The 21,982-nt window shown below is 39.9% G+C and overlaps 1 protein-coding gene across 3 annotated transcripts in view; it reads right to left on the bottom strand.

The window, feature by feature from the left end:
* MEGF10 (multiple EGF like domains 10) overlaps positions 1-21,982 on the bottom strand; it is a 194,556-nt gene that overhangs the window by 53,481 nt on the left and 119,093 nt on the right. For all 3 annotated transcript variants that reach the window (XM_023738696.1, XM_004384295.2, XM_023738695.1), the window contains 4 exons: positions 18,103-18,349; positions 16,066-16,186; positions 12,189-12,325; positions 5,169-5,381 (listed from right to left, as the gene is read on the bottom strand). In XM_023738696.1, coding sequence (XP_023594464.1) covers positions 5,169-5,381; positions 12,189-12,325; positions 16,066-16,186; positions 18,103-18,349 — 718 coding nt within the window. The remainder of the gene's footprint in view (positions 1-5,168; positions 5,382-12,188; positions 12,326-16,065; positions 16,187-18,102; positions 18,350-21,982) is intronic.

The raw sequence follows: 21,982 nt of genomic DNA, 5'->3' as shown, positions 1-21,982 counted from the left end.
TGAGCTGATTCTGACTCATAGCAACCCTATGGGACAGAGTAGAACCGCCCCACTGGAATTTCCAAGGAGCACCTGGTAGGCCCATAGTACATATTTATTGAGCAAATGAGTGAAAATGTCAGTTCTTATGCAGCAAAGTCTGACTTCAAGGATCTTGCTTTCCCACACTAATCTGTTCTTCTTGATATCTCTGAGTCATCCAACAATATTAAATTATAATCAGTATGTCTGTATTCATCTCATATACTTTGGACATGTTATCAGGAGAGACCAGTCCCTGGAGAAATACATCATGCTTGGTACAGTAGAGGATTAGCAACAAAGACGAAGACCCTCAATGAGATGGATTGACACAGTGGCTGCAACAAGGGGCTCAAACATAGCAATGATTGCGAAGTTGGTACAGGACCAGGCAGCGTTTCATTCTGTCGTACATAGGGTCGCTATGAGTCACAACCGACTTGATGGCACCTAACAACAACATATCTGTATTCGAGGGCAAGATTTCCTATTAAACTAGTCTTTAAAATGCTTAAAATCTTGGCTTAAAGGGAATTGCCATTATTCTCAGGCAACACTCACTTATGAAATGCTCAGGATGATGTTATAAGTGAATGTGCAGACTAGCTGCTAGCATTTACTGAGCACTGAATGGATCCAGCACCAAGCCAAGCACTCTATGTGCATTACTGAATTTAATCCTTAAGAGTTAGGTACTATCCCCAATTTATTAAAGAGGAAACACAGCCCTAGAAAGAGTAAATAATTGATTCAACATCTCACACAAGTAATGACAGAATCAAAACTCGAACCCAGGTTTGTTTGTTTTTTCACAGCAAAGAAAAGGAATTTGATAGCAGTCTGCCAGGGGGACTAGATATGAAAAAGGATTGCTAAAATTTGGGATTTAGCACAGATAAAAGGGTCAATAATGCAGGACCAATGAAAACCCATAGTGTGCAAAAATCAGAGACAAATTTATATTTACTTTACTGAAGGTCCTAAGTTTGCAAAAAAGGAAAAGAAGTATTTCAAGTGATGGAATAGTTAAAATGCTTTATCTTAACTCACCATAAAATAAAAGACAATTTAGTAGAAAAATATTTCTTTACATTAAACAGTAGAAAATAATATTCATGACATAGATGTAAATGTTAAACAAAACAGGCAGTCTTGGGGCAGGGAATTGGCCTAAGTGAGAGACAGACAGAGAAATTGATATTCAGGGCCTCCCAGAGAGTGTCAGTGCAGCACACTGGTTCTCAGATTGATTGACACCAAAATTAGTATTCTGCAATTTGTAATTAGATGTAGGAAGCCAGTGCACTTTGAAAGCATTTGATGGGTTCTCATGCAGGCAGCTTAATTGGTAATGAGATTTACGTACGATGTTAGAGCCAAAGATTGGAGGTTGAAGGGTGATATGCTCACTACCTGTTTTCTTTCTAAAGAATGGAGTGCTTTGTGTATATGGATATAGGATTATGCACATATAGGAATACATATTATTTTACACACACATATATGTGAAAACTATATACAAATATCTTAATAAAATTCTTTATTTAATAGTTATAATTATGACAAATGTTCTATACTATACACTATTGGCTAAAACAGAATGAGTCATTGAACTTCTTTTTATTCATTTCTTTTGATGTTGCTAATGCTCAAATGTAATGACAGGTGGCATTTGCAAATAGGCACATACTGATTGCCCACAGCTATTTAGATGTCCTTATTAAAAACAGCAAATATACATATACTATGTGGGCTCTTATTAAACATCAAATTTTATTTTCCTGTTCAAAATGATTTCCATCATAAAAGTTAGTTTTCAGTTGAAAAGTCCAGGTCACAGTAAATGTCTATAGGTTCCTTAACAGTGCTATAAATTAAAATCTTAATATTACTTATATGTGTTGTTGTTAGTTGCCGTCGAGTTGATTCTGACTCGTGGCGACCTCATGTGTTACAGAGTAGAGCTGTTCCATAGGGTGTTCTTGGCTGTAATCATAACGGAGGCAGATCAATAGGGCTTTTCTTCTTCGGTACCCAGAACCACTGGGTGGGGTGGAACCACCAACCTTTAGGTTAGCAGTTGAGCACAAAACATTTGTACCACCTAGGGACCTACTACTACTTATACATATATTTAAATTTATTTCAACCCTATGGTTGATTGCAGAATCTCTGCATCTCCTCCCATCAAAAGTGGAGTATATTGAATCTGAACTTTGTTGTGTGGCTTGCATTGGCCAAAGGGACATGTCTGAATTATCTAGTGCAGCTATAAAAGAAATACTACAAGTGGATGGCTTCAACAAACAGAAGTTTATTCTCTCATAGTCTAGTAGGCTAGAAGTCCAAATTCAGGGTGTCAGTTCCAGGGGAAGGCTTTCTCTGTTGGCTCTGGAGGAAGGTCTTTGTCATCAATCTTCCCCTGGACGAGAAGTTTCTCCGAGAAGGCACCCTGGGTCCAAAGGACACGCTCTGCTCCTAGCACTGCTTTCTTGGTGATACAGAGGTCTCCCTGTCTCTCTGCTCGCTTCTCTCTTTTATATCTCAAAAGAGATTGGCTTAAGACATTATCTAATCTTGTAGACCTCATCAATATAACTGCCACTAATCCATCTCAATAACATCACAGTGATAGGATTTATAACACACAGGGAAATCACATCAGATGACAAAATGGTAGACAATCATATAATACTGGGAATCATGACCTAGCCAAGTTGACAGATATTTTGGGGGGACATAATTCAATCTATGACAGGACTTTAGCAAATATGGCATAACCAAAAGCTTGGAAAGTGTTTGCATGTTAGGGCTTGCCCTTACTCTTGCTGCCTTTGGAAGCTGGTCACCATGTTAAGAAGCTCAAGCTAGCCTGCTAGATGTTGGAGACATGTGGCTTAGTAGCCCCTACCACCAGCCAAATGCCAGACATGGAGTGAGGATATCCAGGACTAATCAGTCTCTAGTTGATCTGCCTGGTGAATACAGGGAGACCAGCAGAAGAACCACCAAGGTGAGCGCAGCTCAAATAGACAAGCAAAAACCATCAGCTAATAAATACTTTTTGTTTTAAGCCACTAGGTTTGGGGTGTTTTTTTATACAGAGAAAGCTAACTGATCCAAACCCCTACCCATATACACGGCTGCAAAATATGTCAATATGTACATTTATAGAACTCAAAATTTATCTAAAACCAGTAGTTTACCTTGCACTAATTAGTTATCTCATTAATTATAATGAAAAGTTTTAGGATAAATATGTATCATGAATTTTGAAATAGCAAAGTTCAACCTAGTTGATTAAATAGTAAAATGAAGAAGCTAGGTTTTCAACTAATACAAAAAAACTAATACAAAAAAAAGTTCAAGATATAAAAATTAAATAGATAACTCCAAATTAGAATTCAAAAAGAAAGAGTCATATGGTCAAAATTAAACTGTTTTTAATAGAACATTTTAAAAGCTAATCTTTAAAAATAGCCGTCATTATTTAGGAAAGTACTTAACAGGCTAATCATTTCTAAATTTTCTGATTATTTGATATTATTAAATATATTTTATTTTTCTTTTGACCTACAGGATTATCAAATAATTTCATGTACTTCTTTGTTAAAACATACATGCTTATGTACATATGACTTAAGTCAAAATTATCACGGTATTAGTGTCAATCGAATAACTCTTCACATGCCCCTGCAATTAACATGGTGCCCAATTCCAACAAAATCAACATTTTCTCTGCTTCTACAATTCTTCTCATAGTAGAGCTCTTCCTTTGTACAAATTTATTACTCTGTTTGCTTTCAGAAAGTATCTATATACAGCAAAAAAAAAAAAAAAAACCCACTGGTATAAAAAAGTTCTTAGCTTGTTACATGAGACCTACCATTTGCTGTAACAAGCCTCATACTGCAAGAAAGGCAGCCAAACTCATGAGTTGTCCCTACTCCTGCCAGCTCCTTAAACATTGGAGAGTTTTGTTTTTGGTTTTTTAAAAGCAGTCTTGCGGAGATTATTCATCTTCCCTCCCTAAAGTTTTACCTAAACTTGTTATTTAAAGAGTGGCAAATATTTTCCAATGAAGACAATCAAAAGTTGCCTAAAGTGACTTACAAACTTACTTGAGACCCAATGAGTACATTTCTTTGATACCTCCCACTGACACCTATTCCAACACACACACACACACACACACACACACACACACACACACACATACACACAGAGCTAAATCCACTATTTTGTTCCCAACAATGGTTTAAAGCAGAGACCAACCACAAGTTTCTGTTTACTTTTAACGTTTGTGCATTTGGGATTTGCTGTGACCACAAGCTGTCTTTCAGAGGTATAAATGAAGTAACAGCTGTGCTAAATGCATATAAAAGTAATACTAGTAACATCTGAACTGCTCGATAATGCACTCCATTTTTGTCAAACTCAACTTTCCCAGCAGTCTGAAAACAAGGGCCAGCATTTGAAGTTACATGTATCTGGTCCTTACGGGAGGGAGAAGAAAAGAGGGGGAAGGAGGATATTTTCAGGCGTAGACAAGGTATAGTAGAGTGGGTGGGATCATGGTTTCCTGTTCTTAAATTCTTTGAGAGATTTTAGAGCTACAAGGCCCCTGTGAGTTCTGTGTTAGAGTAATCAATTCTGAAAACATATTTCACATGTGACAGCCACATGTGAAGTACTTGCACAAAACTTCCACTGGTATACTTCCTCTCTATAACCCTTTTTTCTTCGACAGATGTGCTGTCAAATAGAAGATGTTGCAGTGAGAATAATTTTATATTTTTACATACTGGGCTTAACTCCTTGTCTCTCATTGCATCTTTGCTTGTAAGGGAATGTCACAGAAGGCTTCTCTTAGGGAGAAGTTCTACTGACCTCAACAAATTTAATTTTTACCAGTGGCCATTAATAGGGAATAGAATTTAATATCTACCAAAGGACCATCAAACAATGTTCTGAGTTGGGCTATCACCCACTAAGTGAAAACATCTTCTATGTGCTTCGTGGTTCCTGACCATGATAACCCAGAAGCAGGAAGGGCCTTGGGGGGGGGAATCTCTCTCCTTCCAAATACTGGACGCTGAGGTTAAGCTTTAACAGGACACATCCTTCCAGCAGCGGCCAACACTCACCTATGAGTGTGGTCTGGGTGGCAGGGGCACGGTTTGTCACATTTGATGCCGTACAGCCCGTCAGCACACAGGCGTGCCTCGCAATGTTCACCAGAAAAGCCTGCTTCACAGAGGCACGCGCCACTCACGTGGTAACATTTCCCCCCGTTGACACATCGGCAGGTCTCAGTGCAGCTAACCCCGTAAGTTCCAACAGGGCACTCGTCCTGGCACCTATCAAGCAGGAGGCAGGAACAGAGGATAGGTTAGTTAGTGCCATGTGAAAATAGTTGATTCAGAATGGCTTTACCATGTATAAATTGAAACTTCTTTTTTGGACAATCATTTGGTGATCATCCTGTTACAGGTATGAAAAGCATTACGATTAATTACTCCCTGAAAACATGACGCCTACTGAAATAAGTCAGTCACAAAAGGACAAATATTGTATGATCCCACTTTTGTGAAGTATCTAGAATAGGCAAGTGTACAGAGATCAAAGTGTATTATTGGTTACTGGGGGTGGCTGTGAGTGATGGGGAAAGGAGGACACAATGCTTAGGGGACACTCATTTTCTGATAAAGGTGATGTTATAATTTGGGAATGGGTAAAGGTGATGGGTGAAAAACATGATGAACATAATTAATGTCGATGAACTGCACAGTGAAGATTGTTGAAATGTCAAATGTTTTGTTACATATATATTTACCACAATAAAAAAGAGTAAAAAATAAAAAAGATTAATGATTCCAGCTACATCTATGTAATAGTAATAGCGGTATGACCTGTTGAAAGAAAACAATAAAAACAAAATAAAATAAGATTATAAGCTTGTGATACAAAGTATCTTTTTATACCTACTGCATGCCAAAGGTATATATATAGCACTTTAATAAATACCAGGAAAAGGAGACAAGAAAATGCCCAAACATTAGTAGCAGTCCATAATTAGGAAATTGAAAAATATGCTCTCCCCAATCCAAAGCAAAAACTTTGACGCAAATGTGAAACTAAATTTTAATTTTCTTGGCTTTCATGTTGACATTCATTTTTAATCTCAGTCATGTTTCTCCTCCTTTCAAAGCTGAATGGTAATCTCTGCTCCTTGTTTAGAAAGTTATGTAACTAATAAAGTCCTCTTTAGATTTGGGGAATTCTAGGCTGCCGAAGTCAGATGTCCTTGATTCCAACCTGGGAAGCCTCTGGCAGTAGGTTGTAGGGAGGCTTGAAGTTTCCTAAAAAATTTGGCAAGTGGGGTATTATCCTCTATTGAGGAGAAGGGCAGCCAAATGGCAATGAAAAACATCAGACTCCCAAAAATTACTTTATCATCTTTAAAAAATGACAGTAGAGGCTGGTCCCAGTGGAAGGGCATGCTGGGTATGGCGAAGGAGGTGGGTTGCTGAGTTGCTGGAGAATCGTGAAGAGAAGATAATCATCCCTCCATGGAAAACATGAATAGGTCCTGCCCACACAGGTTTCTTTTCGGCTAGGTGAGGTGACCAGGGCTATCTGCAGCAGCAGGAGAGCTTTATGCCAAGGGAGATGGTGATGGGTCTCGTCTAGCTGAGCACTCACTACAAATAGGGTACCCTTTGTGAGACCCAGCAGCCACTTTCAATGTGGCTCCAGACAGTAAAAAATGTAGGTCAGCACTGCATTCTTCAGATCTGTATAATGCAAGCAGTAAATACATGATAGAGAATTCAAGCAAAGTTAAAAGAAACAACAAAGGGGCAGAAAAGCAAACATTTTCCACAGGGCTATGCATATTTTTAATGACAGGGTGAGATGACTAACAATACCAGGGGTGGGTGAGATTCTATTTAAGTGTAGAGGACGAATCTCCAGAATCCTTTGATAATTTCTGGTTAACTTTGACTGTACCAGTTACTGGTTGCCATCAGGTTGATACTAACTCCTGGCCACCCCGTGTGTGTCAGGATAGAACTATGCTCCATAGGGTTTTCAATGGCTGATTTTTGGGAAGTAGATTGCCAGGCCTTTCTTCTGAGGTGCCTCTGGGTGGACTCAAACCTCCAATCTTTCAGTTAGCAGCCAGAGTGCATTAACCATTTGCACCACCCAGGGACTCCACTCTGAGTCCAGCATATATTTAATATGATGGAGACAAGGAGAAGGGACTTATGTAAGTTTGGTTTCACAGATTTTAGACATCTTAAGGTATGTTTATTCCAAAAGGCAAAGTCTTCATGTCAACTCTTCAACAAACCATTAGAAAAGTTCTGGAGTAATTTAATTAATTTTTAACATAAAATGAAATATGTGCTTTAAAGTGACACATGTATATACCTATTTTTAGAACAGTCTTTTTAACAGGTACTCTTTATATTTAAACTGTCAGAAGCTTTAATAAGCCAAGTTACTTAGTTTATTCCTTAAAGATGTAAACTTTCAATAGAGGAATGCTGGAGTAAAACAATTTGGCCTCATCATGGCTTCTGCTGGAGGCTGGCAAGACAACTTTACAACCTATCTGTTCAGATCCTCTTGCAAGTCAACATCAAAAAGAAAAGAAAATGCTAAGATACTACCGCTTTCTCTCTCCTACATGGATTTGAAAACAAACTCAGACGTTAAGCTCTGCACTGTCTCCATGATTTTAAGTTAGTAAAAAGCATGGCTCTACACGTAGTTTTATGTGGTACAGATCAGAAACCTGGGAAAGTGTCTGCCACCAAATTACAGGGAACCATTATGTGTATGTTATCATATCTTGGCAGAGAGTTCCTGTTCTCTGGGAAAAAGAAAATCCATAATAGCTGGTCCTGACCCATATTTACCTTTTTAGCCTATAGTTAAATATACTGCTAATGTGTGTTATAAATGGCAAAAAGTCATTTGAATTTTACTTTCAGGGACTAACGTAGCCGTGATGTAAGCTTTTTTTTTAAATGTTGCACTTGTAAGAGAATCCTGCTTATAATAGTTACGTCTATTTCCATCTACCAAACCAAAATAGTAGGATATCTTTCTAGAAGTAGACATTTTTCATACTGAAAATGAACGTAATCGTGAAGTAGCTCATGCCTTTCTGTGGGCTGAATTAAAAGTCTTTGTCAGGCAGACTTCTGTCTCTTTTCAGCCCCTTTATCTTAAAAGAAGCATCATTTCCTAATGAATTTTACACCTTTAATGTTGCATTTGTGGCTCAGCGTGAAACAAGAAAAGCTATCTCAGGAATCCATGAAAGAGGAAACACATTTTCTTAGGAGAGATGGCAGAGAAGCCATAAAGATATAGCAATAAATAGTGGCCACAGTAGAAATATGGAAATTTGGGGTTTCCTTTTTTTTTTTTTTAGATTTCAAGTAAAGCCCCAGAGTTGGGAAGAATGGATAAGGATAAAGTGGAGCTGAACTAATAAAACAGGACTCCAATTCCCAAACCAATGAGAGTCACCAACTTGTTTTAAAACCATTCTGATTGTTATCTAGTATCTCACCGTGCACTTAAGGAAAAGGAAGTGAGCTAGTATGTGGGGGGCGCAACTCCCTCTTTCACCCTTGCACGTGTTAAGCATGTCCCTCCCTAGAGGCTGGACCAAATGGTTGGACCAAATCATGATTTAGTGTGAAAGGATCGCATTCTTCATTAAACCTGGGATTGATGGATCAGCTGCCTGCCATTCTAACATCTGGAACTGCTGCTCTTGGGGAAATATAGAAAACATTGGGAAAGAGCCAACTTTTCCAGTTACAGATACAGGAAAGAGTTTTTCCATTGAAAACCAATGTTGCATTCCCTCAATTCCCACTTATAATTTCTTACTTTATCTCCTTTCAGCCCATTTATTTTCACGTTCAGGGTAATACAGAACATAGCATTTCCAGGACTGTCTCGGGCTTCACCTTGAGGGACTATTATGGAGCCACAGCTTCCTTCGTGCAGCTAAAACTTACTGAGCACCAATTATGTGCCAGACCGACGTTACACCATCAAAGGCCCAGAGTGATTCTATGACAACACCACTGGCATTAGGAACACCCTTCTTTAACTCCTTCAGAAGAATTTTTTTTTCTTTTTTTATGGTTTTCATGACCTTGGCAGTTTTGTGGAGTAGTGGTCAGGAATTTTGTAAAATGGCCCTCAATTTGGGCTTGTCTGATGTTTATCTTATGGTTAGACTGGGGTTATTGGTTTTAGAGAAGAATGCCACAGAGGTGAAGTCCCCTTCTCATTGCATCTTCAATTATATTTTTTCCCCAGTTTTTTTTTAATTGTATTTTAGATGAAGGTTTACAGAGCAAATTAGTTTCTCTTTAAACAATTAATACACATACTGTTTTGTGACAATGGTTGCCAACTCCACGACATGTCAACACTCTCCCTTCTCGACCTTGGGTTCCCTGTTACCAGCTTTCCTGTCCCCTCCTGCCTTCTCGTCCTTGCCCCTGGGCTGGCGTGCCCATTTAGTCTCAGTTTGTCTTATGGGCCTGTCTAATCTTTGGCTGAAGGGTGAACCTCTGTAGTGATATCATTACTGAGCTGTAAGAGTGTCCAGTGGGGGGCATACTCTTGGGGTTTCTCCAGTCTCTGTCAGACCAGACCAGTAAGTCTGGTCTTTTTTTTTTTTTGTGAGTTAGAATTTTGTTCTACATTTTTCTCCAGCTCTGCCCGGGACCCTCTATTGTGATCTGTGTCAGCGCAGTCAGTGGTGGCAGCCGGGCACCATCTAGTTGTGCTGGACTCAGTCTGGCGGATGCTGTGGTAGTTGTGGTCCATTAGTCCTTTGGACTAATCTTTCCCTTGTGTCTTTGGTTTTCATTCTCTCTTGCTCCAGATGGGGTGAGACCAGTGGAGTATCTTAGATGGCCACTCGCAATCTTTTAAGACCCCAGAAGCTACTCACCAAAGTAGGATGTAGGACATTCAGAAGAATTTTTTAAGGACCTGGAAAACCATCCTCTGTTTTTACTCTTACTTGACTGAGACACATAAAATTTCCTTACCACAATGTCCTTTCAACCTTTCCACAAACCCCAAGGCCTTTTATCTGGGCATCTTATGCACTGCTCTGCCTGCCTACGATGTTCCTGTTTTGTTTTTCTCTTTCCCCTCTGGTGGGTAGGGCCGTCCCCACATCCTGGCAGTGCTTTGCTAGCAGCTGCTTGTGGTAGTACCTGCTTTTCTGAGCAGTAGCCCTCTGGCCTAACCTCAGTGATCAAGTTACGCTGACTTCTCAAAACAGAGGAAATGGCAAGTTAAGACCCCAGCCTCTCAAGGCCTCTTTCTCCACATCTCCTGCCACAAGCTGCCCACAGCCAACTCATTTTTTTCCTTTCAAAGTGGCAAGTGTGCTTATTGGCATTGTGTGTGTGTGTGTGTGTGTGTGTGTGTGTGTAACTCTAGAACACAAATGAGGATAACACAATTAAAAAACAGTGATCATGCCATTGGTTCATCAGAAAAACAACAGCTACAAGAACAGCAAATCAAGACGCAAGTTCCTTTTTCACTTCCTTTCTCTTTCTCTGGTTCTTTGCCTTCCTTGGCTGAACTCTAAAATTCACCTGAAAATTAGCTGTATGAGTATGAGCCTGCTTAAATAAGTGATCTTTATTTGCAGATGATATGATTGTACACCCAAGTAACTCTAGTCTTTTCTAAAAATAACATTAGAATTAACTAAAAGTTTGGTAGGGTGACTAAATAAAACAAATTCAAGATAATTTTTTCTTTATCCAGCAATACCCAGTTAGAAACTGAAATAAGGTTTTGTTAAAATGACAAATTAAATTTGACAAGAAAGTTCAGGGAAAGCAGGAAAAAAAGAGAAATATAGTATCTTATTAAAAGTCATAAAATTTGACCAGAGTTTTAGAAACAAACAAAGAAAAAAACCCTGAAGGAAAAAGGTTGAAAGAATTCTTAGCTCACAGACATCACTCAAAAATAATAAAATCTAATATTTATATAGTTCATAGCTATCACACTGATAGTAGCTAATATTTATAAGCTCCAGCAGTATTCTGATTGTTTTAATAAACTAACTTATTTAATTTAATCCTTATAACAATCCTCGAGAAAGGTGTGATTATTATTTAAATGTTACAGATAAGGATGTTTCCAAGGACATATCCACCTAAATACAGGAAGCCTGATTCCAGAATCTTTGCTCTTAACCATTATATTCTTCTACCTCTTGAGTCTCTTTTCTCTAATTTTACACACAGGTCCAATAAGCTTGGTTATCTAGTCTTCCAGGATATAATAGATTAAAAACATCAAATTAGAATAAGTAGGGTAAGCAAAGATTCCTGAGGTAACAGTTTATCATCTAATATAGAAAAATGAATAAACAGTGGATGTGAGAACCCCATGAGCATAGTCATTTGCTCCTATTTCATGTGGGGCCAGAGAGCCCTATAAGCCCAGGCGGATCATACTATGTCACTTACTACATGATATGAGGACTGACATTCGTACTAGAATACTGAATCCTACAAAGGCAACCTTATGCCCAACATACGTTTTATTGTGGTAAGTATATATACAACTAAACATTTGCCACTTCAGCATGTATTCCATGTATAATTCCATGACATGAATCACATTCATCATGATGTGCAACCATCACCAATATCCATTTACAAATGTTTTCGTCATCCTTAACAGAAGCTCAAAGGTACCTAAGCACACATCCCATTTAAAAACAATTTTATCCAAAATGTTTAAAATGTAAAAAGTTTTGATATTTGAAGTGGCAGTCCTAAACATTCAACTGTTTAGAATGACTCATTCACCATAGCTTCTGAACAGTTGATGTTTGGGGGTCTTTTTATTTTTTGTAATGCTTTCTCTATATCTTCCATTCACCACTGCTGTTTATGATTCAGTTTCTGTGCACTGAGTTGGAACAGAATTAGTCAAACACACTGATACTTCATAGATAAAAGATAATTCTGTAATATTACGGAATTGTCACAGACGCATGATGTCAAATGTGTTCCCTGGACCCTCCAAGCTTCCTTTTTCGCCCTTACAAATGGTCAGAGAAATACAAAAGCTTCCCTTACCTTTCCCCTGTGTATCCTGGACTGCAGTGACATTGGCCTGTGGCAGCATCACATGTCCCTCCATTATGGCACTGACATTCTTGGGAACAGTTCTTTCCAAAGCGACCCTCAGGGCAAGGCTGACCACATACTGTGCCCTGCATTCAAAGAGACTTGGAAAATTAGATGGGCTGCCAGCCAGGGAAGGGCCAGAGGAGGGGGAAGAAAAGAGAGGAAAGGGAAGGAGGGATATGGGAACAGTGCTATAAGAAAATTAGATTAAGAGGATTTTCAAACACATGAACTCTGTTTATCTTAAAAATGTTAAAATTTTTACCTGGTAAGCCTAAATCTCAAGATACATTCAAAGAGGGCAGAATAGTAATCTTCAGAAATATCGATATTAAAAACTGAAGCATAAAATAAAGTTACATCAAATTATTATGGTAACCTAAGGAATTTATAAATCCTTCTAAGTGTTCTTCCTCGTGTCTTACATACACAATAAGTCAATAATACTTATTGAGCATCCATTACATAAATGGCAACATCTGGCACAAAGGGAATATCCAAATGCTTTACCATATGTTCCAGAGAAAGTACACATTATCATTGGCTTTATTTCTTACAATGTAGCTTAACATAAGACTGAAATTTTGTGTGCCTGAATTAACAATGATATTGCCTAAGAAATACTTCATGGAATAAACCTAGACATTTTATGTAAAAAGAAAAAGACTTCTATTTTCAGCAGATTCACAAAGATTGCTGAGCCAAGATCAATAGGAAAGCTTCTTTCCTGGGGAGAAAAATCAAGGGAGTAATTTGGACACGTCTCCTTACCCTAGAGGCTGTCCATCTTGTCAGGTACTACCACGACACTTATTCCACTTTTATGTGGAAAAGAATAAGATACGGTACCACTAACTCAATAAAATACTATTTTCCACTTCACTTGGCTACATAACTTGAGCCTATAGCTTTGGATCTATTTATTGGGCTTATAGTTAGAGCAAATAACATAAAATCGTTCTCATGTTTTTAACCATTGGAAGCTATTGCCTTGTCCTCCCTCTCTCTAAAAAAAGGCAGACTGTTGGCACTCTGAAATTGGAGGCTAGTGAACACCAGATGGTTTTGTAAATGTTTATTCTGGATAGCATAAAAAAATACATTTCCCCTAACTCTGGCTACCCACAAAAGGCAGTTGGTTTACTAATTAAGTCTCCTCTGGTGGTTTCTAGCTATCTACAAACAGGGAAAGTTGTTCCACAGACTCTTGAAGCTGAAAAGACCTTTGAGACATGATTCAAATCCACACTTACTGAGAACTTCTATGTGCCAGGCATAGTGCTAAGAACCGAGAATCAAAGATAAGGTCACAACCCTTATCTAGCTCACAGTGTGGTGAGGGGAGAGATGTAAAAATAGCTGTAATCCCTCCATCCTAGCACAACATATTATACTCTTAGAAATGTGCAAACACAACTGAAGGGATAATGTGCTGAGGGCAAGTCTGTCATGAGGATGTGTCTGGTGAAAATTCTCACCCTCTCAGAGCCTCACTCGAAGTACCCACATTGTGTAGTGGCCCCATATAAGCTTCTGAGATGCTGTAGGAATATTGTTTATATATTAATGTGTGCAACCAGCTTTAAGTAGGACATTATTTCTATTAGTTTAAATACATTTGTATATGTATATGTTATAGGAATATGTATTCGTCTTTGAAAAGCACCTAGGATGAGAGCCCAAATAAAAATGTTGAAAAGTTAAGTATAAGTCCAAAGGTCATCGAGCACACAGAGAAAATATGACCTGAAGCATTCAGTGAGAAACATCTGTCAAGGTAGTAGGACAAGAGCAGAGATAAAAGTGCAGAAGGGGAAGTTCCACAGGGCAGATGGAGGGGTCCATTTGTCCACCTACTGGTGTTCATGGTCCAAGTCTATGGTTATCATTATCCCATGTCAAGACCACCCCAACTGAGAAAAGTTTCAACCTCAAGATGAGGTAGCTCTACAGACAATAATTACACAAAAGTCCTAGGAGTAGAATGCCTGCAGTTCCTCATCCAAAGAACATGGAGATCTTGGGACAATCTAGAACTCCAGCAGAATCTTTTCGTTGACAAGGACAAAGTAATAAACAGTGTTGACAACGGCTGGAATATAGAAATTCAAAGAAGAGAAGGAGTCAAAGATAATTCAGCACATCTACTACCATGAACAACTAAGAGAGTAGTGCTGGTTTTAACTAAAATAGAAAACGTAGAAGAAGAGTAGGCTTGAGTAAGGCCTGGGCATATAGCAACTTTGATTTTATTAAGACTGAATTTGATAGGCCTACTGGAACTCATTATTCCTTCAATAGCTCCCTTGTTTGCCTCATTCTCAGGCACTTAATAAAAGTCCCTCCCCACCTTCTGATTCTCCAGGGATTTCTTCAGGCCCTATCTCTAGAATAGAACCTTGTCTTGAATACTTACCATTTCTAACCTTCACGTTGGGTCTGATAGTTGTTTTCCACCTGCCCTAGTGGTCTTCACGCCTTGAACTCTCCTACACTTCCCATGACCCCCATCAGGCAGTGGGCTCCAGTTCTCCTTTGCTCCATGCCCCAAACAAAGGGTCATCCAGACCAATTCCACCCCCATGTCTAGCTCCTGAGATGACAGTTTGGGCAGAGCCCAGAAAGACAGTGGTTCCATGTCCCTAGGTTTCGTAGTTTAGGGTATCTAAAAGGATACTGAAAAATACACGTCTAGGCTCAAGTGAGTATGGTCAAGAGTTGGAAAAATCAGCAGATGTTTGTTAAAGCCATGGGTCTGGATGAAATTGCCCAGAGAAACCTTACAGTAAGAAAAGAGAAGAGGGACAAAGACTGAAACCTAGGAAATACTGGTAATTAAGTGGTATGTAGAAGAAGGGATATCAGGAAAAGATAAAGAAAGAGGAGTAAGAGGTAGGAGAGAGGGTAATTAGAGGAGTGGAGAACAAAGAGATTAAGGGAGGTGGATGAGCAATAATATCCAAAGCTTTAGCGGAGTGAAGCAGAATGAGAACAGGAGAGTAGTCACTGAATTTGGCAATGAAGAAATCACTTGAAGCATCTGCAAAAGTGGCTTCATCACAGATAATGGAGACAGAAGGTGACCATGAATAAATTGCTCTTTTAAGCAGTTTGTTAGTGTAGGAAAGGAGACAGGGCTGACACTTGGTCATGCACTTTTCTGCCCTCACACAGATATAGACCGACATCAACTGAAAAAGATAACTGATACTATTTTCTGATTTCAGAGACATTTAGTTAGTAAAGCAGCACTGACATCATGCATTTCACATAACTCTAGACCTGTGGTATGCTACATGAAGAAAGGGTATCATGGTCAAAATTTGGGAAGTATGATGAAAGCTTCCTCTTGGTGATCACATTAAAGGCTCTGAGAAGTTCTGCAATACTTGATAAACTTGGTTTAACTTCATTGTGTCTCCAAATTTATGTGGCCAGATAACTTTTTTCATCTAACACTTATTTTGCTGAGAAATGGAAGAGTAGTAATCCATGGAGCACAATTGTGAAAATGATTATTTAAATAATTCCAGTACTGGCTGTCATGTGTGAGCCTAGATGTTTCTCTCTTTGTTAACCTGAGGGGAAATGCAGGACAGATGACCACTATCTTTTCCATGAGGTGCCTTAATGCACTTCAAGTCCAGGATCAAATTATCTTCTGCTTCCTCTAGACTGAGGCATTCTGGCTTTGAGATGGCCAAGTTCTTCCATTTTATTGGGTCTTTAACCATCAGAGTAGCTTTCTTTTGTGCTAAAGCCCTCCACATGCCTATTCACTTGAGTATCATAGAACAGGTGACTTTGTGAGGGAGGAGAAGCTTACCATCCAGCCAGAAGGGCAAGAGCATTCCCCGGTGACATGATGACACACTCCTCCATTTTGGCAGGGGCATCTCTGCTCACACTGTGGACCATGCTTGCCAGGGGGACAAAGATCCTCACAGCTGAGGGATTAATGTGTAACAGAGGACACCATTATTTACTCAGCTAGACGACCCTCAGTTTCATAGATACACAGTTGATGAACAGTGCCCAGGGCCCCAAAATAGACAAGCATTCTTTGTTCAATAATTGTTCATTTAATTAACATCAAGTGCATTCATCATATTGTCTGGAAGGGTCTTTGAGGGGTCGTCTTGTCCTTCCTTTTCTTTTGGAGTATTTTCTAATGAAATCATTTCAGTTTGAGGAGAATCTGTTCTATGTAGGAGCACCGGGGAAGAAAAACAGCCAAATACTCCTTCGTGACAGGAACTTTCCTTGTAACTCCTATAAACCCCATGTGTTACACTGACGTCTGCTTATGTTTGTGTGTTTGTCTATCCTCAAAGAAGACTAAAACATTTGCTTATCACCCTGTTTGTGCACAGATTCTCCATAATGAATTTTCAGTATTCTCTTCTCGAAGCTGAAGAGTCTCCATTCCTTTAACCTGCCCTATATTGTATGAATCTTCTTCTCTAAGCCTTCAACTGTCTTTTTTGCTCTCCTGTGAAATTGCTCCAAGTTTCCCACAGCCCTATTCATTTGCAGCCTTGATAAAAACCCATAAAAGCAATATTAACAATTAAACAGTTTGAGACTATCATCCATTCTTCTGAAAATCAGGACTTTCCAAACTAATGCAATTTTTTCTTTAGCTCTATTTTATAGACGTTAACACTGTCAGCAGAAAGTATCTACCTAATCAGCTGCATTTTTTCAAGTTTTAGTTCTGTGATTTACAAGTGTAATTTTCTCAGTGACGGAATGATATTTTTCTATCTCTTACTTTTTTTGGCAAATTCTGCCTCCTTTTATTCTGTTTGTGAATACAGGCAAGCCAGAAGAATGCCTATTCCATAAAATAGTGGGAGTTACCTAATTGTTTCAATGCAGAAAGAATTAAACTATGTGGGCACATAACCTGCACAAATGTGTTACATATACTTTTACATACACAAAGCAATATATGCATCCATGGGCATTAAATAATACAATTAATCTTTTATTATGTGCTATTCCTAACACTGGAGTCCCTAGGTGGTGCAAAGAGTTAATGCGCTTGGTTACTAACCCAAAGGTTGGAGATCTGAGTCCACCTAGAGGTGCCTTGGAGCCCTGGTGGCACAGTGGTTAAGAACTTGGCAGCTAACCAAAAGGTCGGCAGTTTGAATCCACCAGCTGCTCCTTGGAAACTCTATGGGGCAGTTCTACTCTGTGCTATAGGGTCGCTATGAGTTAGCATCGACTCGATGGCAACAGGTTTGTTTTTTGTTTTGTTTAAGAGGTGCCTTAGAAGAAAGGCCTGGCGATCTACTTCTGAAAAATCAGCCATTGAAAATCCTATGGAGTAGTTCTACTCTGACACACATGGAGTCACCATGAGTCGAGATTGACTCAACAGCAACTGCTTTTGTTTGTTTGTTTCTAATATCTTCCCTGTCTCCTTTTTTCTAAGGCACTGAGCCTGCCCAGCTTTATCTGGCTAGTTAACTGCCACACAGGGCAGAACAATGTGGACCCTTAACAGCCAACAGTGTAAAATGAATGCAATTGCGGGATACTCAAAGCAGAACCCCAGATCTGCCCCAACAAACCCCAAATACCACCATTCAACACAACATCCTGACCCTCTCCATCTTTCCCCTGCCAAAAGGAAAGCAGGGAGATCAGCCCTTCGGCCCTGATTGGGCTCTGATGTTCAAGGATCAACCAGCAAGAGCACTAAGTGGCCATCACTGCTGATGCCCAAACGCAGGCCTAGAGCCCAGGCCTGTCAAGCAGCAATAGAAACAAAGGCACAAAGATGTTGGCAGTGGCAGCATGAATGGTGACAGTGGGTGGGCTCTGCCCAGCTGCTGGGCAGCATGTCACTCACAAGGCTCCGGTGTATCCTGGCGGGCAGCGGCATTCCCCCGTGACATGGTCGCAGGTGGCTCCATTCTGGCACTGGCATCTCTGCTGACAGTCGTTACCGTAGGTGCCCTGCTCACAGCGGTCTTCGCAGCGCCAGCCCCGGAAGCCTGCAGCGCAGTGGCAAGCCCCTGTGATGGGGTTGCACAGAGCTCCGTTTTTGCATTGGCATCGGCTGCTGCAGTGGGGCCCCCAGTGATCGCCATCGCAGGCTGAGGTTGGGGAAGGAAACAATGGAAGGCATCAGGGTACAGGTGTGGGTAATGGCTAGCCCTTCCAAGCCAGCTTACTCTCTCCCCTTGGAGAGAATGGCTTGATACCACTTCATCACCATTTCTTAGCTGGGCATCGGGGCACTGGGACCGACCCATGGCTGTGCTTCACAAACTGGTGCTCAGCACTAACTGGGCCACTTCCTATCACCCCATTACATAAGCGTCCATATAATTCCCATTTCCATGCCTTTGCTCAGCCAGTTCCCGGTACCTGGAGTATTGAGTTTGATGTGGCTTGAGTGATGGTCTAGGAAGTATGTGAGGGGTTGCTGGGGAGAAAGGGGCTGGCTAGGCAGATGGGATTGGTGAGCTCATGCAGGGACTTTCATGCCATGCTAAGGAGTTGGGATTGTGTCCTGTACACAGGGGATTGATAATACAAGGTTTTAAGCAAGGAGGGACAGTGCAGATTGGCCTCCTAGGAAAGCAGCCCGGCCACAGTATGAGAAAAGAATAGAAGGGACTGACAGAGAGACGCAGGAAGGCCGAGCAGGAAGAACTACAATCGTTCAGGAGATCAGTGAGGGGCCTGAACCAAGGCAGTGACCATGAAGATGGAGAGGGTGCCCACCGGCCAAGGTACAGAGGAGTGGATGACCCGGCCGTGGGTCTGGGTCAGAGTACTCTAAGAAGGGAACTACTGGTCTGCTTCTAAGATATCAATCAAAATGTGTGTGACTGGGAGTTATTAAAAAGGCAGGAAAAAACTGACAAAAAAAAGTTTAAATACACTGACCTATTAAAAAAAAATAAGACACTGAAGCTGAAAATGGGCAGCAAATAAAAAGATAAGACGGCACATGAAACCAGGAAGGACAGAACTAGAAAACAGCCATTGAGAGAGACAGCACAAGGTACAGTTCCAAAGAAAAGAAGAGTGGCTGCAATGAAAAGTCATCGAATAGGAAAGGGATGCGGGGAAGAAAAAGAAAACCTCAATCATAAATATTCTAAAAATTATAAAGGGTAATGATAAGCAAAACCTATTCTTAATATGTATTGCCTAGCCAGCAGTGTATTTATTTATTAATTAGATGCTATAAAAATTACTAGGGAAGATGCACCCTGCCTAGAGCTCTTAGGATAAATTGCATTTGTGATTTAAAAACAGCTTTATTACATAGAGATTCTGTAACTTTCACAGATCTAGAATAATCTATTATTTAAAAAAACCTCTAGGTACACAAGAAACAACTTACTGGAGTGCAAGATTCATCTGCTAATGTTAGAACCCACCAGGGATTTCATAAAATCAAAAGGTTTAAAATGAATCATTCTGTTTTTAATCAGTATGGCTTTAGTTTCATTCCAAAAACCCAAATCCGTTGGAATTGACTCGCCTTCGAGTCAATTCCAACTCATAGCGACCCCATCGGACAGAGTGGGATTGTCCCATAGGGTTTCCAAGAAGCGGTGACATTTTGGTTAGCAGCTGAGCCCTTAACCACTACACCACCAGGGCTCCTTATTCTCATCAGTAGCTTAATAGACGTTGTTACGTGCCATCGAGTCAGTTCTGATTCATAGCGACCCTATGTACAACAGAAGGAAACACTGTCCAGTCCTGCAACATCCTCATAATCGTTGTTATGCTTGAGCCCACCGTTGCAGCCACTATGTCAGTCCATCTTGTTGAGGGTCTTCCTCTTTTTTGCTGACCCTCTACTTTACCAAGCATGATGTCCTTCTCCAGGGACTGGTCCCTCCTGATAACATGTACAAAGTACGTGAGACAAAGTCTTGCCTCCTCACTTCCAAGGAGCATTCTGGCTATACTTCTTCGAAGATAGCTTTGTTCTTCTAGCAGTCCATGGTATAGTCAATATTTTTCGCCAACACCATAATTCAAACGCATCAGTTTTTCGGTCTTATTCTTTGTCCAGCTTTCACATGCATATGAGGAGATTGAAAATACCATGGCTTGGGTAGGTGCACTTAGTCCTCAAAGTGACATCTTTGCTTTTCAACACTTTAAAGAGGTCTTTTATAGTAGATTTGCCCAATGCAATGTGTCATTTGATTTCTTGACTGCTGCTTCCATGGGTGTTGCTTGTGGAACGAAGTGAAATGAAATCCTTGAAAACTTCAATATTTTTTCTGTTTATCATGATGTTGCTTATTGGTCAAATTGTGAGGAATTTTGTTTTCTGTATGTTGAGGTGTAATCCATACGAAGGCTGTAGTCTTTGATCTTCATCAGTAACTGTTTCAAGTTCTCCTAGCTTTCAGCAGTCAAGGTTGTGTCATCTGTATATCGCAGGCCGTTAATGAGTCTTCCTCCAATCCTGACACCGAGTTCTTCTTCATATAGTCCAGCTTCTCAAATTATTTGTTCAGTGTACAGATTGAATAAGTATTGTGAAAGGATACAACCCTGATGCACACTTTTCTTGATTTTAAATCACTGAGTATCTCCTTCATGAGAGAAAGACGTGGCAGTCAGCTTCTGTAAAGATTACAGCCTTGGAAACCCAATGGGATAGTTCTACTCTGTCCTATAGGGTTGCTATGAATCCAAGTCACTCAACAGCAATGACTTTCTTTTTAATAGTATCACCTTGTTCTATTCGAATGACTGCCTCTTGATCTATGTACAGGTTCCACCTGAGCACAATTAAGTGTTCTGGAATTCTCATTTTTCACAATGTTACCATAATTTGTTATGATCCACACAGTCGAATGCCTTTGCATAGTCAATAAAACACAGGTAAACATCTTTCTGGCATTCTTTGCTTTCAGCCTGGATCCATCTGATATCAGCAATAATATCCCTCGTTCCACCTCCCATTCTGACTCTTGCTTGAATGTCTGGCAGTTCCCTGTCGATGCACTGCTGCAAACACTTTTGAATGATCTACAGTAAAATTTTACTTGTGTATGATATTAATGATATTGTTCAATAACTTCTGCATTGTTGGCTCACTGTTCTTTGGAATGGGCACAAATATGAACCTCTTCAGCTGGTTGGCCAGGTAGCTGTCTTCCAGATTTCTTGGCATAGGCAAGTAAGTGCTTCTAGTGTTGCATCTGTTTATTGAAACATCTCAGCTGGTATTCCATCAATTCCTGGAGCCTTTTTTTTTTTTTTTTTGCCAATGCCTTCAGTGCAGCTTTGACTTCTTTCTTCAGTACCATGGGTTGTTGATCATATGCTACCTGAAATGCTTGAACGTTGACCAATTCTTTTTGGTATAGTGACTCTGTGTATTTCTTCCATCTTCTTTTGATGTTCCCTGCATCGTTTAATACTTCGCCCCTAGAATCCTTCAATATTGCAACTCGAGGCTTGACTTTTTTCTTCAGTTATTTCAGCTTGAGAAATGCTGAGCATGTTCTTCCCTTTGGTTTTCAAAGTTCAGGTCTTTGCACATTTCATTATAATAATTTATTTGTCTTGTCGATCCATCCTTTGAAATCTTCTGTTCAGCTCTTTTATTTCATCATTTCTTCCTTTTTCTTTAGCTACTTTAGGTTCAAGAGCAAGTTTCAGAGTCTCTTCTGACATCCATTTTGGTCTTTTCTTTCTTTCCTGTCTTTTTAATGACCTCTTGCTTTCTTCATGTATGATGT

The sequence above is a fragment of the Trichechus manatus genome, unplaced genomic scaffold (genome assembly GCF_000243295.1).
Source record: "Trichechus manatus latirostris isolate Lorelei unplaced genomic scaffold, TriManLat1.0 scaffold00121, whole genome shotgun sequence".
Lineage (NCBI taxonomy): Eukaryota > Metazoa > Chordata > Mammalia > Sirenia > Trichechidae > Trichechus > Trichechus manatus.
This window is presented reverse-complemented; position numbering and strand designations above follow the sequence as displayed.